The sequence below is a fragment of the Cupressus sempervirens genome, chromosome 10, assembly GCF_028749045.1.
Source record: "Cupressus sempervirens isolate cs-2001-9-10 chromosome 10, ASM2874904v1, whole genome shotgun sequence".
NCBI classification, from domain to species: domain Eukaryota; kingdom Viridiplantae; phylum Streptophyta; class Pinopsida; order Cupressales; family Cupressaceae; genus Cupressus; species Cupressus sempervirens.
In genome coordinates this window covers 265,942,659-265,960,245 of record NC_143127.1, presented here as the reverse complement: position 1 = coordinate 265,960,245, position 17,587 = coordinate 265,942,659, and the positions used below count along the sequence as shown (strand labels likewise).

Genomic DNA, 17,587 nt, shown 5'->3' with positions numbered 1-17,587 from the left:
TCCCAAATTTTAATTATTTTCTCAATATATTGTTGATATTTAAATTAATTTAAATAAATAGATTATTTATAAAAAAAATAAAATAAAGAGCTCGAAGAAATACTGAAAACAAATTATTTAAAAATCAAATATAATATACTACATTGAACGATCGAATATAATATACTAAAAATAACATATAAGAAAGCTATAAAAAGACTCAGATGGGCTAAATAGGGGCGTTCAGACAGGAGAAGTCGAGTTAAAGATGTGTTCAACGGAGAAGTGAAGAATCATGGCGGCTCTTGATCTGAAAATATTTGGCGTTTTCTCTTTAAATATCTACAATTACCTGCACTACGGCGAGCCTCAATAGAACTTTGTCTCAGACGGAAAATTCAAGAAATGAATAAGACCCTGCAAATTGGAGGATAACTGAGATTCAAAATAAGACTTGAATAGAGAATCAAAAGAAGGCTTGAATCGAGATAAATATCGGCAACAGAAGTAAAGAATCATGGCGGCACTCGGTCTAAAAATATATAGTGTTTTTCCTTTCTATCTACAATTAGCTGCACCATCTCGACCCTCAATTTTTGTCCCCGATACATGATCCAAGAAGTAAATAAGACCCTGTAAATTGGAGGATAACTGAAATTCAAAGTAAGCTTGAATTGAGAAAATACCAAAGGAGCCACAGCATGGATGAACAAGGCATAGGAGGCGACGAGATTCTGCCTTATCCTCCGCTCTATGATAATCTTCAGTATTTTCCGAACGATAATCATAATCTGCTGCAGCGGCATGAGATTTCGCCTTTCAACGGTGCAAACAATAATCATAATAATCTTGATCGACAAGCAATAACACAAATTCTGCAGCCGGAACACATTCTAATGAGGCGTCAAAGAAGATTTCAAATGCGGAAGCAGAGACAATTTCAAATGCTGCAGCAAACACAAATTCAGCATCAGCAGCCTAACATGGAAATGCAATTTCAGCAGCAGCAGTGGACGCACCATGTTGAACAGTGTGAGAATACAAATATGAATGCGGTTTCATGGTCACAGCTGTCTAGCATGGAAGTGCAATTCCAGCATCCGCATCTTGTTGAACAGTTCGAGAATGCGAATATGAAAGAGGTTACACAATCACAGCTGCCTAGCGTAGAAATGCAATTTCAACAGCGGCAGCATGTGGAACAGTGCGAGAATGCGAAAATGAATGTGATTTCACAGGCAATGGAGAGTGTCAAGGCTTCTCTACCAGAAACTCCAGGAAATGGAGAGAAAAGAAAGCCAGGTAGACCAAGAAAAACGAGTAAACATGCGAATATGAATGTGATTTGTCAGTTAATGGAAACTGCCAAGACTTCTCTGCCACTGACTCCAGGAAATGGAGAGAAAAGAAAGCCTGGTAGACCAAGAAAAACGAGTAACCATGCGAATATGAATGTGGTTTGTCAGTTAATGGATACTGCCAAGACTTCTCTACCACCGACTCCAACAAATGGAGAGAAAAGAAAGCCTGGTAGACCAAGAAAAACGGGCCACAATGCGGACGATCGAGCTTACAAACCGCCTTTGGGTTTTACCAAGACACCTCAGCGCCTTCAGTTTGGTACATTTTCTGCTTTAAATTACTATCAATCTTTTCATGTTCTGAAAGGCTTTCTGCTGTTGAGGGCATCATTTCTATTGAGACTGTGCCCTGCTCTGTTTCTTTTTTCTTGTTTAAAGTATTGTTTCATTAATTAACAATTGCTTTATACATTTTCTTGAAGCCCTTTCTCGCCAAGAAAATCAAGCGATATTATCACTTAACAGTTATATTTATTGACGGTCTTTAAAGAGATTTGAACTTAACATCTTAGGTACCCATTTGAGATATAGGCTCTGCAAAGAGATCTGCTCTCCAGAGAGATTACGAGCTTACGTTATCAACTACCTGTACCTGAAACTAATCATTCCGTTTCTTTTCATTCTTTCCTGAAAACTTAAATTAAGAAACCCAAATCAAATGTCTACTGCAATCAAGATAAAAAGTCAACAACTGATTGATCCGCTTGGATATGGTTGGGTTGACGAAACTTCTTTACACTTTTAGCAATACGCAAATCAAACGATTATCAAATCAATCTTCATACGGTCCACTCCATGGGACATAGTCAGCCAGGTGCATTATAGGAGAGATGAGCAGCTCCGAAATCCTCTGTCAGAATTTGCAATGTCAATCCACAGGCCAACGTGCCTTTTAACTTGCCAGTCGCAAATCTTGTTTACTTGCACTAATGGAATATATCAAATATGTTTTCAAGCCCTCGTGGATTCTTCTCATTCCTTCGATAGCTAATTGATGTAGACACTTGGTCTATCTCTAAATTACACCTTACTAAACCAATTCAACTAAAAAACAAATGCCACAAAAAGGCAGAAAGAATTATACAACTTCTAATAAATATCCACTAAATAACAAAGTAATTACAGAAGATCTGATTTATAATTTAACAACATAGTTTTATATATCATGTCCTTAGTGTCCATCTAATAAGCATGCATTGCTGTAAATAACGAATGGCAGAGTTCCTTGATGGCTGCAGCCAATATGCAGCGAATGTTTCATATAAAAAGTTCATTTGGAAAGTGATGTTGCCAACCATATCTCAAGAGTGGAGAATATCCATTTGCATAGACGGAAATTGAAGAGCATCCATTATCTAACAGGAGACAGATAAGAACACTTCTACATAGAATATAGAAGATAGTATCTATTAAATTTGAAATTTCTATTTTTTTTTTTCAAATTTAAAGTTTTTCTTCTTTTTATTCTTCCTCCCATTGTTACAAATCTACAGTTCAATATAACTTTTCTTCTTTCACAAAGACGTCCACTTCTAATAAAGAGCACTAAGGCAAGGGTCTTATGGAAGGGGCTTGGGCTCTAATTTTGTAGAGCCGAAGGTTCCATGAAAAAAAAATTGAAGGACTAAAGTAGAATCTTTTTTAACAAAATAGGAGCTCCGACTTTTTAGCTCTCTCAATTTGAGCGGGTGAAAATAAGGTAGGGATAGAAATAGCCCCACTAGCTTAAGAAATTTTTTTCCACATAACAACAATTGCTCATTATTTCTATAAATTTAAAATTTAACACTGATCTTTAATCTAAAATTCATGGGGCACCAGCTTCCTTAGCTTCCTTAAAGTTAGGATCTAAAAATTTTAAACTGAAACAAAATAAAAACTTTATGCTATTGCTCACTTCAAATATTTGTAAAAAATCTTATCTCTATTTTTAAAGAAGGCTCCCTATATGAGACCCCAGCCTAGTTTTTAGTAATCATGTAACAGTTGTTTCCCACGAGTCTCTATCATTACTAACTAGTTATAAACATAGCAAACACAGTTAAACTCGTATCCTAATTCTGCTGGATCGTTTTGGTTTTTCCATCTGATTCGTAGGTGTCAGTGTGCATCAATAAAGTAACCACCCCACTGCTGGCATAAGTGGTGTAGGACTATCACCAAGTAGCAAAAGGTTGTTTGCCTGAAGCAGTTAATGTACAAATGTTTCAAGGGGGTTGAATTTAATTGGTTAAAGCATAGATTTTTCATTGCTGCAAAGCAAGTTCAAATTCTAAAGAGACATCTTATATGAAATTCTAAGTTGTGAATCTTGCATAGTTGGTTTCTAGTGTGGAATTAGTTTACAAATAAATGGATTTTTAGGTTGTGATTCTTGGTCTTTCATTAGTAGTTTCTATCATAGTTGCTTAAAAGGAACTGATAATAGTTTTATGGTTGAACTCACAAGAACTTATATTCATCACATAGCAATAATTATCAATATAAAAAAGAAATCCAGAAACTCTTGCAATACCATCCTACGCAAAAGCCTACTCTTAACAAACTAAAAATCAAAGAATCCTCCCCTAGTATGTAAATGCCATATATTATAGTTTCTATTAAATGCCACGTATTATAGTTTCTATTAAGAAATTGAGCATTTAGGATACAACTGTTGTGGATAGTAGCAAAATAAATGCTGCATTTTTATTGTTGCCACGAATCTTCTGTTGTCACAATTAGTAACTACGATTGACTATTTGGTTACCTTGTATTTTTAGACTATTTGGTTACCTTGTAATTTTAGAATGGTTTACTTCAACTTCACATCAATGCTTGAGAAATATTTGAATCTGTATCGTATTTTTAACTATGTGGCATGTCCACATATTAAAATTAGGTTTGCGTGTATCTTATTTACAATCTATGCTATTTCCTCTCACATATATAAGATCGCATAGAAAGTAAGGCATCTGTGGGTGCGTACTTTTCTTCTCGATTGACTTTTTAATTACAATATATGACTCAATGAGAGCTAATATTGATGACAAATTTGTGACTTCAAGATCTAGTTTCTGCTGTTAGGAGAGGAGTAAGGGCAAATGATTATTGTGAGTCTATGCATGTTGCAGCGTGGCAATACAGTAAACCCCTAAAATTTATGCAAGTTCAAGTAAACAAGAACATAATACTTACAAATTAGAATTTTGAAGGAAATGATTAGTAGAAATTTGGCTCCAGAGATTGTTAGAAATCGCATCTCAAATGGATAATCTGTATCCTTATTTGGCTTTTGAGATTGTTAGCAATCATTTTCAGCTCATTCATGGCAAACTTTAGGCATGTTGTATTTCCAGGTAAGGTTCTCCCCTATTAGAAGAAGAAATAAGACTTTATCCTTTTACTTGAAGTCATTAAGTTCTCAAGATCATAGTTCTTCAGTTTCGAAATCAGAATGTTGAAGGGACTGAATAATAGCCATTTTGGCTTTTGTGATTGTAATTGCATAGATCATTTATGGCTTGATAAGCATATTGTTACTGTAGGGCTAACCTATTGTTACATCAATTAAAATATGAGTGCTTACACGTATAAAACTAATTGTCAACAAAATCATTTATGATTTTATTCCTTTGCGCATAAAAGCAGGAGCTTGTATTGCAGCTTGAGAAAATTCACTAATTTGTATGCGTTTTATCTTTAACATTAATGTACAATAGACACTTAATGATTATAAGAAATTGCTGATCATGTCCTTTCATAACGTATCCAAAATTGTTTTATGATTATAAGAAATTGCCGATCACGTCCTTTCACAACATATCCAAAATTGTTATCGTAAGTGTACTTGTAAATGCTATAAAAGTCATCCATATGATATCAAAATTATTTTTATAAGAGTAGTTTCTAAGTGCTCGAAAAATCTTCATCCACATGATATCATTGTTTCAATTTTATTCATCAGATGCTATAAAATACTATATTTATAGACATCTCAATATTCGCAAATACTATAGAATATGGCATCGAAGTTACATGTTTTTATTTTTTTGAGGTGTCATTGCCACGTATTCTATTGCTCAATGTAGCTGGTGATGTACGTTTTGGTTCCATTGTAATTTGTAATGTTGTCCATAAAAGTATGGTGCCGTTGTACACAATTACTAATCCAGTTGTGCCACAGATTATGGGGAACCGGCACTTTTTCGAGTCATTGTCATCGCAGCTGGGGAGGTAAGAAATTTGGCTTGTTCCCAGTTAATTTTTTGTTAGTCTCTTCTGTGTCAAAAATTGATATTTTGGTGTTCTGCTTTCATTTTGAGGATGAGTGATTGCTTATGATCAGTGTGTACATACAAAGAGATTAGACTGTTTATATTTCTAATAGAAGTCTTCTCTATGAAAACTTTTAATAAGGCAATGTTTTCAAATGGAAAACTCTCCACGTGGTGATTTATTCGTTGTTGGTGCAAGATTGAAGTTATTTTTTCTTAAACAACTTTCTCTTACAGAAACCTATCTATGCTTTAGTGGAATATATAATTTTTACAGGATTTGAGTTCTTCAAAAGACAAGGCCTTGAAGAAGCAACGCATCTTTTTCATGTAAATGGTAAGTGGGTTAATTGAGCACTCGTCTAGATTTACACAATGAAAGCACAAGAACACAAAATATTAACAATTTTTTGAAATGTGCATTTCTTTAATCTTTATAAAAGAATTGCACATTCTATGGGCCACTCCAAAAATTTACAAAACCCAAATAGCATATAATATCCAGCCCAATAAATCTTCAGTGAACTTGCAAAAACTGTCCATTGCAATCTAGCCCTAACCCTCTTACAAATTGATTCGATCCCTGAACTGACTTTAGGAGTTCTGACTCCAGCTACATCTAGAACGGAATATATGACTTTTATGTTGGCACGGTGACTCTTGGCCTTCCCACATGTGTGGGAATTGAAAGTTTGTTGTTGCACCACACATCTGTCTGTTAAGGTTAAAGAAACCTGATGCTTCACCATCCGCCCATTAAATTTGTAGGTTATCTGCTATTCTTGTATGCTTTTGAATCCCACTTATACATTTTGGACTGCTCGTAATAGTTTCACATAACCAACAAAAAAGCGTGTTTGATGCAGTGCAACTCTGGAAAATCTATGAGGAATTAACACTCAACTAGATTACATGAGAGGACTCATAATTCTTATCCAAATCTGCAAACTTTAACTAATTTACTGTCAAAATATGGACAGAAAGTGACAACTCCAAATTGCTCCTGTTGCCAAAGTCTTCCAAGGCTTCTCACTTGAACTCTTTTAATTTCTAATATCTTCAAACCAGCCTTCAATCTTATTTCCATGTCCCCCCAAATGGAATCCCAAAAATATCTATTAGTATGGAAAATCTGCTCATACAAAACAAATCAATCAATAATATCAGATTTCCACAATCCATTGTAAACTATGAAGTATGCTTCTGGATTCGATTGTGTATTTTTTTACATCAACGTTTCGGATCACAACACATGATCCATCATCAGGATGAAAAGTGTAAACGTTTTTTGCTACTTCAAATCTTGCACTCTTTCATCTTGATGATGGATCACATGGTGTGATCCGAAACATTGATGTAAAAAAATACACAGAATAGAATCTAGAAGCATACTTCATAGTTTTAAAAAAATCAGATTACTCCACTTCAAATATCCAATTCCATAAACTCCAAACTATATTAATGTATGGTAAAGTTTGAAATCTGCACCAATGTGGATATTGGAATGAAGAATTGAATCCATGGAGGAGATAAAAGTCCCTTTAAAAATCAGATTTTGCACTTCGAAAAATCTGCACCAAGAGGACCGATCCAATGATTTAATCAAACACATTATAAAATCAGATTTTTTCCCAAGTAGAATCTGCTCCAAGAAAGGCCAATGCATTCCATGTAAGCAAGGCTATTAAAATTAGACATTTAGACTTGTGCATGTACTGATTCTTGATTGGTTTTCTAATTGATAGAACTCTAACTATACCCGATATATGGAATCAGTTCTTTCCATGAATCATACCATTCCGCAATAACCGATATTACAGAGCATAAACTCAAATGATTTCAGACTGATATAAATTTCAAGAAATCTAATAATGGTCAGCTACCATAGCTGCAACATGGATTGAGAATTGCTATCCAAAACCAAAAAAATTTAATTGGAATCGATTTCTCATTCCAAACTCATTGTTTATGATAATGATTTCAATAATAATTTCATCTGCCGCTAACGCAAACTTGAATGGGTAACCCAAACATGGAGAAGCCGATACCATAGAAAATGTACAGAATGTAAATGTCAAGGGTTGACACATAGAGATGTCACCCTTCTATATCTGCACAACAATTTGGAGTTTTTGCAACATGAACAAAAATAACAATACAGAAATAAAACACCTAAATCTGAATAGAATCCTCCAATGGCTGACAGATACCATTGGAGGACCTTCAAAAATCCTCCACACAAAGACCACTCTTATTAAGACAGAGATTTTATGGTCTGTAGGAGAATAGAATGAAGACAACTTCTAAACTACTGAGTTTTAGAATCTCAAATTACTGTCATAGGAAAACCTAAACATAAACAGGAATATGCATGTAAAACCCTACACAGAGATAACCATGCAATGTCGTACAAGATGCACAAACTCAAAAAACTGTAGGAAAAACCAATAGTACTCCAATCTATTCTCTTCTTCAGCATATTACAACATGAATCCCTCTTTTTTTAGAAGAATCACAGTTCTGTAACTTCCAAGAACCATCGAATTCCTTCCTGCAGTTACATTCGAATACTAGTTGTTTCTAAAGATTGCTCATGATGCAAGATTGGAATTTTGCATCTTTTCCCCTAACTCTTGACACCTAATATATAACTGAAACTTTCTAATTTTTCCTTCCACTAACTTACGCACACACTTTGGAAAGAAATAAACTTTAAACACTTAAAACATATTAAAAGCAATGCCCAAGTCCTAAGCTGCTAATGTCTGCTAGGCTTATATGGGTTGCCATCGTGGCATTGCCTCAACATGGAAAAGAATTTTATTGAAAACTTGGAGACTTACACACACATAAATTTAAACTTTAAACTTTAAACTATTTAATTTGTCTGATATTTACTTTGTGCCCCTACACCAGTGTTGTTTTCCACGTGTGTCCTAGAGTTTGGATCCTTAACATATCTAGTCACTAATATGTGGATCAGATCTTGTGTGGCTTCCCTAAGCTTGCATGACAGGATCTAACACTTTGGTGACATGCTTTGCTTCATGAAGTTCTATAAGGAGTTATGCGGCATGCCATCTAAACAAAGGCAAGAGACTTCTTTAGGTTGTGTGCCTCATTTGGCATTAATATCAAAACCAATGAACTTTAGGGTCGCTTACTTAGGATTCCAAACCTCAAGAAACAAAATATAGAGGTATGTATGGAGAATTCACATGAATGCATGAAGTTGTGGAGCTTACACTATCTAGACACATGAATATATCGAAACACAAAGCATACACATGAAAAACAAAGTGTACACATAAAAACACAGAGCATACAAATGAATATATTTAGACATAAGAGAGATCAGGCCTAGGCTCTATAATCATACGCAGAGCCTACCTATTCTCATTTATTACGAAATGCTTCAAGGATCATATGGATCCACACTCACCAGGTAGAAATATTAAAAATAGTTGTTTATTTTCTTCCCAAATTAAATGACAAATTGTTGAGTCATGCCCAAGAATTTCCTTTAATAAAGTCAATGGTGTTCTCAACCCTCTTCCTTACTAGTCTACTTGGTTAGCAAAGAATCCTCAGCTACGCATTCTGGAAGTGCCAAGTCGTTCAGAGAAGCAGTTGAAGGGGTATTGCCCTTACCAAATGGAGCCAAATTCCTACACGGAGATAGGAAAGGAGCTAACTCCATTCCAAGAGAAGTGAGAAGGTGTTGTAGGTAAGGTACCTTCAGCATCTAGATTATTTATCAAACCTAATGCCCTAATGGGTATTTGCATCGAGTAAGAGAAAAATAGACTTAGGGATTGTGCCATTTTTCTTGCTGCCTTTGATATTTTGAAGTTGTCATCTAGGGGTTTTTGAACAAATGTTTGCATAGTATTTGGTAAAACAAATTAGGGTTTTGATTTTCATATTGTAGAATGATTGACAGGGGTTTATTTGTTATTTTTTTCTATAACCCTTGTTCCCAAAAAGAAGTTGTTCACAAACAAATCTAGAGAGTTGGATAGTGTGACTTTAGGGATCTTCCCTAGTCTCTTGATTCTATCCATAAAGAAATCCTTGTACTTTCAAGGCCTCGTTGGTTAACAGTGGGTAACCTTCCGCCTTTCCTCAGGAATCTTCTTCCACGGGTTCTAGACCCTATTGGTAGAGTGATTCGGATTGATAGATCCAATATTCTAATACCCAACACTGATGCCAGAGTTTTGGTATATATCAACCTGAGTCTTGATTTTCTTGAGAATCTCTGGTTCGAATTGGATGGCTCTCATATCTTCTACCCTCTTACTTTTCTTGGTGGTATCAATGCCTACTATTTGTGTAAGAAAGAGGCTCATAAGAAGCATAACTGCTCACTGCTTGCTAAGAAGCCTCCATCGGTGCCCAAACTGTAGAAAATGGTTTTTGAGCCCCACAAAAGTGAAGCACAAGCTTCCCAGGCTCATCCTCCTTGTACTATTGCTAATCAAATGTCCTCTCTATGATTCCCCCTCTCCGATTGGAGAATATTGATGAGATTTGTTCCCCTCTTGATGCCCTTAAAATCAATTCTGCATTTGATGTGACGACCATTCCTAGGATGAATCTATCAAAATTGGACAAGCTCCCCAAGCCGCAAAATATTAACTTTGGGCTTGAACATATCCCCCAATGGAGTGAATCACAAAACCAAGAATGCCCAACAATTGGCTCTGGACAAGATGATGAAGAGAAATGGTGACAGGGTTAGCAATAGTAAGCCTCGTACGAGATCCCACGTTCCTTTTAACCCTATTACGAGTGTCCTCGAGCCTAAGTCTCCAATCTTTTATCCACTTGGAATGGAGGAGGGAGAAGTTCAGCTTTTTGAACTGAGACTTTTATTTGGTGGTTCCACCCAAGGAGTCAACTAGTGGTATTGGTGGTGATGGTTGGGCTATTAGTGCAGATGGGCTTAGCAAGATTTGTATAAAAATTGATGAGGAAAAACTCAACAATTTTGTTGTGGCAGTCATTCTAGCCCCCCCTCCACTTCCTACCCTCCCCCCTCTATATGGCACTACCAGCCCAAACCATGGCTTAGTGAGGTTCACATTCTCTCCTCTTCTATAGCAGCTAGTTTGGATGAAGGAAAGGTAGCTCAAGAGGCTAAAGGTGGAGAATCTAGTGGGATGGACAAGGATGTGGTTTGTATGGAGTCAAAGGATGGATGTATTGATGCTTTTTCCTTTAAGATTGGTAAGCCAAATCTACCCAAAGGTGGTGGTCCCTATAAAGAGAAAGAGAGAGAGGCGTCCACATCTAAATGCAATAGTCAAACCTTAAGATCCCTAAAAAGAAATTACTTGGTTGCTTCAATAGTTTCCAAGCCCCCATTGATGAAGAACTCAAAATATAATGTGTTATGGAAGTTAAATGTGCTTCTTGGAATGTTAGGGGGTTAGAATATCCTAACATAATGTATATGGTTAAGAGGTCCCTAAGGATGTTCAGGAGTGTGGATTTCTTGTCATTATAAGAGGTCAAAGCTATTGGGTTCTCTTTGGAAATCATTCTTAAGTGCAACGGAGGGATGCTAAAATATTCTTCGCTAGTCATGTTAATGGGAAGGGTGGAGCATCAATTCTTATTGGTCCTAAGTGAAAGAAATTTTTGATAGAGTGGGTTCATCCCCATGCAATAGGGCTTTGTGGATATGCTTTGAATTGAATGGGGAGATATTTGGGATCTGCTCCATTTATACCTCAAATGATCATAATGAGAGAATTGAATTGTGGAATTGGCTTTGCAACCTTAAAAAATCCCTTGGATTATAGTTGGGTATTATAGTTGGGTACTTTAACATGACTAGAAAATCTTAGGACAAGACAGGAGGGTGTACGTTTGAATTGAAGGGGAACGAGAGGTTTTTCTAAGAGAGGATGATGGGTAAGCTAAAATTAATTAATCCCTTGGCTGAAGATAAACTTAAGACTAAGCATATTTGGTTCACTTGTTATAGCTTTCAAAAGGGTTCCAAGAGAATATACTGTGGGTTGGTAGATTCTATATGAACAAGGACATTTTCTATTTCACTAAAAGATCTGAGGGTGGCTTTGTAAAGGTGATCCATATTCTTTATCTAATCACCACCTTATTTTCTCCTCATTTTGTTCCAGAAATAGGATTGTGGCAGAAGGAAGGAGTAAGGGTGGAGTCACCCTCAATACCTCTTTCTCTAGCGTGAGGATAATGTTTTGGCTGTAGGAAATATCATTAAATGTTTCAATAAAGAGATTTTCAATTATGGGAGTGTAGTCAAGAGATGGAAGCAGAATGTGATTTCTTGGAGGTCTATGTTCCAAGTGGTAGATAAGTTGGCCAAGGATGCAAGGAAAGATGAGGTATGTCATTTCTCCTTTCTTTAGGAGGCTGACTAAGAGTGCAATCCAACCCTTTTGATCTAGAATTAGTTGATCTCTTGTCACATATCAGAGATGTACTGAGGAGATTGCAGAGTAAGAGGATCCAAGGAGCTAAGTTTAGGTCCAAGGCCCAATGACTCAACCTTGTGGACACGGGTTCAAAGTTCTTTCAAACTCTTAAAACTATGGAAGCTATGGATAGAATAGATTGCATTATGGATGATAATGGGACACCTCTCAACTCTTAGTAGGATATCCTATGTGTCTTTGCTTCTTTCCATAGTAGGTTGTTTAAGTTAGAAGATGAGGGTCGATGAATGGATGAGGCTAGGTACAGTATCAAGGAGCTCATCCTAACCAAGGTCTCTGAGGAAGATGTTGGAGTGTTGGGCCTAGACATATCAGCTAAGAAGATTAGGAATGCTATATCCAAGATGAGTAATGACAAAGCACTTGGACCAAACAGTCTTCCTGTGGAGTTCTTCAAGAAGAATTTAGAATGGATTGGGGATGAACTACTATAGGTTTATGAGGGAGCAATCAACAATAACTCATTGGGTTCAAACATTAACTCGGGACTAATTAAGTTGTTACCCAAAGATAGGGACAATACTTTGATCAAGAACTAGAGGTTGATCACCCTTCTCAATGTATCATATAAGATTTTGGCATAAGTTTTGGTGATCAAATTGGAGGAAGTTCTCCCAAAGATCATCAACCATTCTCAAACTAGTTTTGTCAAAGGTAGATACATCCTAGAAAATCTCATTACTTGCTAGGAATCTATGGATTGGGTCAGGTCTTCAAGTTAGAATATGGGTATGTTGTTGATAGACTATGAGAAGGCCCACGATAGGATTGAATGGCATTTTATTATTGCAATGCTAGGACTTGGATTTCCTCCATCCTTCTATAATATGGTCTCTACTCTTATGAATGGAGCAGTAGCTACTATCAAGATTGATGATGTCAGATCAAAACAATTCACTCTTTCCAAATCTATTAGACATGGATGTCCTCTGGCACCTACCCTATTTTTAATTGCACCAGATTCCTTGCATTATTTTCTAAGAGATGAATCCATATCTCCCAAGGTGGCTAGAGTAGTCTTGCCAAACAATAATGAGAACCTGAATATACAATTTGCACATAACAAAGCTATTCTATTTAGTTTAAATGAAGACAACATAAAAATCTGATGAAGAAGTTGGAACTATTTTGTTTAGTATCAGGTAGTAAAGTAATAAAGTATCCTTGTCTAAATCCATTCTCCTTGGATGAGATGAGACTCCTCCACCCTAGTGTGGTAAGTTCTCCATAGAGTGGGGGTGTCCTTAACATGTGGTCAAATATTTGGGCATCTCATTTGCAATTAATCCCAATTTGAAGAATATGTGGGGCCAGGTAAGGATTATAGTCAAGGAGAAACTCAATATATGGAACAATAGATTTCTATCTCTTGCTAATAGAATTAAGATTTGTCAGAAGGTGCGATCCTCCTACCCCATTTATTACTCCTCGATCTGGTTGTTTAATCATGGATAGTTCAATCTCTTGCAAAAAATTATCTGAGACTTCTTGTGGTCTGATGGAAAGGGCAATAAGAAGAGGCACGTTGTCAATTGGGATTGGTGCACAAAAGTAGAGAACTAGTGAGACTAGGATTAAAGAACTCAAGGACTCAAAGGGTTTCCTTAGCTGGAAAATGGATAGCCAAAGCAAGCTAGGGGGACGAGCCTTGGAAGATTCTTGTCAAGAACAATATTTTGAGGGTTGTCCCTTCTCATGCTAAATCTTGGAAAGGGCTAGGATTACTTGATCTACTATCATTCAAGGTGGACATCAAAGTCACAAGTTTCGATGTTTTTAAATCCATTTGGAGGAGCTGGAGCATTGTCAGGTGGCTTGTTGATGGGAAATTTAATTGAGAAGGAAGGGAACATTTGTGGGAATAGATCTATTGGTGGAACTTATGCATTCTGATAAACCATTGGCTTTGTTATAGGGATGCTTTGTGAAGAAATGGGCATCTCAAGGTATTCAATGTTTTAAAGATGTAATGTGCATCAATGAACTAATGAGCTAGGAAGTGACTGTATCTAAGTTTCACATCCCTACCACTCAATGGAGAACATGCTTTTTGCTAAAGGAGACTTGTCTTAGCCCTCTTCTTCCTAAACCTTGTTGTGTGCTAGGATCTAGTGCTGTAGTCTTGAGGTGGCAAGATAGTTCTATTATGCATTGCATTAAATCCAAATACATTTGTTCTCTCCTTACTCGCAAGTTTGATATTTATGACCACCTCAATCTTAAGTGGAACTTGAACTCGAACTAGTGTACAAATATCTAGAAAGTTTGTGGCACAAATCCATTGAGCCTAAAGTGTCATGCTTCTTATGGCACCCTTTCCTGCACAAACTACCATTCAAGAGACCGGGGAATGATCCTAATATATGTGATGTGTGCAAAAACTTTGAATCTGTCAATCATGTGTTCTTTGATTGCATCTTTACCAAAGAGATCTGGGGTCTGTTTGGTTTTTATCTGAACTATCATTTTACTTGCCCCCATGTTCTATTAGGCTATATTATTGATAATAACGAGTTCTTTAATATGTTTTGGTCTATTTTTTTATTTTATGTGCTTTGGATCATTTGGAAAGCTAGGAATGATGATATTTTTAACAAAATGGCTAGTTACTTATCTAGTCTCTTCGGAGACTCATATACTTTAATATTTCTCTGCAAGTAACAACAATATTCAAGTTCTCAGAAAAAAAATTTCTCAAGTTGCTAAGAGAGGGAAGAATCGCCATTAAAGTACTAGCATATGGGCACACTACAAAAATCACAACAAATCAATTTGACCTCACACTAGCGGAATTCATCTAGAAGCTCAAAGATGATGGAAAATGGCAACAACAAGAGGGTAAAGGATTGACCAAGACCGCAGGTGTTGGGGCAGTGAACTCGAAGGCTCCTGAGCATGAAATTCCTTCAAATGTTCAACAGATGGTGAATACTGATGATGGTATATATAGCTCTCCGGGCTCAAGAGAGGGGGGTTCCAATAATGGCATCAATCTTGAAGACTACGTGGTAGAGGATGATTCTAAAGATGAATGGGAAATCTATTTAACTAAATGTGTTTCATTGTGATTACATGTACTAAAATGAGAACTGCATGTATTTTGAATTAAGGCCCAATCTGTAATTTGTGAACTATGCTTAGTGAGATAAAACAATGATACTAATATGTACTCCTTTTTGTTTAAATGATAATCAATAGAAAATATATATATTTAGACATAGTTCATTTGGCCCATAAGAGGGAAGAGTGTCCAACTAGGACCAAGAGCATATTTTGGGATAGTCAATTCACTATGTAGCCCACAAGAGGCAAGAATGTCCAACGAGGAATAGATCCATCCCTTGAGGTAATCAATTCATTGTTTGGCCCACACGAGGAAAGAATGTTCAACTAGGACTAGATCCTTTCTTAGGGGTAATTAATTCATCATTTAGCCCACAGGAGGCAGAAGCATTCAACCTATGCTCCATGGAGTTTTCGAGACGGGGACGTGTTCCTGGTACGAGTACAGGTCGAAGCCAAAATTTAGGGAACGGAACCCCAAGGGACGATGATTAAAAACAAAGGCGGTTTTTATATAGAGAGACATAACTCAAATATGCATAACATAACATTGATAAACCATTCATCATAAACATTTAAAAATTAAGATGCTCAATACATTGAACCAATTACAATGCACATGTAACATAAGTATAATGAATTGAAATTAACAAAATAAAAGTACTAAGTACTCTCATAAATCATAATTCATTGCAATATATATGGTGTAAATGTAGCAAAAATGCCCAAAGGCTCCAAGTATTGTGCATGATGTAAATGATAAACAATAGTGATAACTAATAGGATGTCTCATGAAATCAAAATCCATAATGTATCCGCAAATGTCAAATAATAAATGGCATTGCCAAATATATGGCATGGTAGCTATAGGCAAAGGCTCCTCATCCAATGGAACCCCAACCAATCCTAGAAATTTGTCATCCTCCTCAATTTGCATAGCATCCTTGGGATTAACATCCCAACGTAGTGCTAGAATCTGACTTTACTAAGGAGTTTGTCAATCACATAGGCGCAAGACACTGTGAACAGCCACTAGCTTCTTCGATCATTTAGAGGAAAGGTTGTTCCTATTTACTGAGTGGATGAAGCTAAATGTGGACCAATTCCTCTCAGTAGCAGAGGAGCTCACAACCTGTGAAAGAAGATGAATGGAAAAAAACTCTCAGCTCAGGTGCATCTCTACCATGCCACGCCCACCATCCAATAGGGTCCCTTTGAGCTAATGTAGCTCTGTCTGTCTTGGCCTCAGGTCTACCAAATGTTGGACCACGAAGATTGGCGAAGTCAAGCCACTGCTCCCGAAGAATACTAGCATCAATGTCATTAAACATTTTGTAAGGGCCTTGAAGAAGCCCTCTTTCACCTATGTTGAACAAATAGAAATCACAAAAATGTCAACTAAAGAAACTAGAAATTTAAATTTAAATTGAAAACTCAAACAAAATACTTGAGATTTTAGAATAGAGACTCATCTCCTCATCCCTAGATGGAGCCACTCTCCCGGGCCTTGGTGCATACCATTTAAGATTGACTACATAGGCTGCCATATGAAGTGGAGTGTTCATTATGTTCCACCTCCTCATCACAATGGGCTTAAGTTGCTCCTCATAAAATGACAAACACCAAATTGGGGTCCTTGGCATGAATAACATGCTTGATCCACCCAAGCATGCTATCAAATGTCTCATAAATTTCTCCAAGGCTAGGAGAGTGACTATCAGCATATCTAATGACTGCTACAATAGGCTGAATGAAGGATAAAATGTAACTAAAAATGCAATCAATTGGTGATTAGTAAATTACATGTGAGAAAAATCATAAATAATAAAATCAGCAAATACTAAAATCAGAAATAATTTAAATTTTTATCAAATTAGTAAATAACAATTATTAATATTAATTTGTCAGAGCTTCTTACCTCATTGTGGTCCACCAATTTTCATCCAAGATTTTTTGTTTCACACTTATTCCATCCGGAGTGCTTGATTTATGCCACCTATTCCACTCCGCATTGACCACAATGGATTGTAAGGCCTCTTGGACCTCAAGCATCCTCTCCAACAAAATGAAGTAGCTAGAATATCTAGTCTCCATGGGCTTGAGGAATTCTTTCTTTGAAAATGTTCTAAATAATGCAAGAGATGTGTGATGATTGCAAATAAACATTTGCACATCTATAGCCTCACATACCAAATCCTTAATCCAATCAATGTTACATGTCCTTCAAGGTGTTATTCAATAAGTACTGTCCACCATCAAACCAGCTGACTTACACACCCGAGCTGAATCGATGTCTACTTGCACCACATTTTGAGGTCCAACCTCTTCTATAGCATCCTTCAAAGTCTAGAATTGAAAGGATGCATCCTTCTTTTTCCCTTAATAATCAATAGCTCTAAGAAAATAAGAGCCTGCTATGCTAGTGACAATAATATTGATG

The 17,587-nt window shown here is 36.5% G+C and overlaps 1 protein-coding gene across 1 annotated transcript in view; it reads left to right on the top strand.

The window, feature by feature from the left end:
* The first annotated feature begins 218 nt into the window (after window positions 1–218).
* LOC149533657 (uncharacterized) overlaps window positions 219–17,587 on the top strand; it is a 65,413-nt gene continuing 48,044 nt past the window's right edge. Inside the window, exons 1-2 of the mRNA XM_089804391.1 lie at window positions 219–1,599; window positions 5,506–5,555. Coding sequence (XP_089660517.1) covers window positions 681–1,599; window positions 5,506–5,555 — 969 coding nt within the window. The 5' untranslated portion in view covers window positions 219–680. The remainder of the gene's footprint in view (window positions 1,600–5,505; window positions 5,556–17,587) is intronic.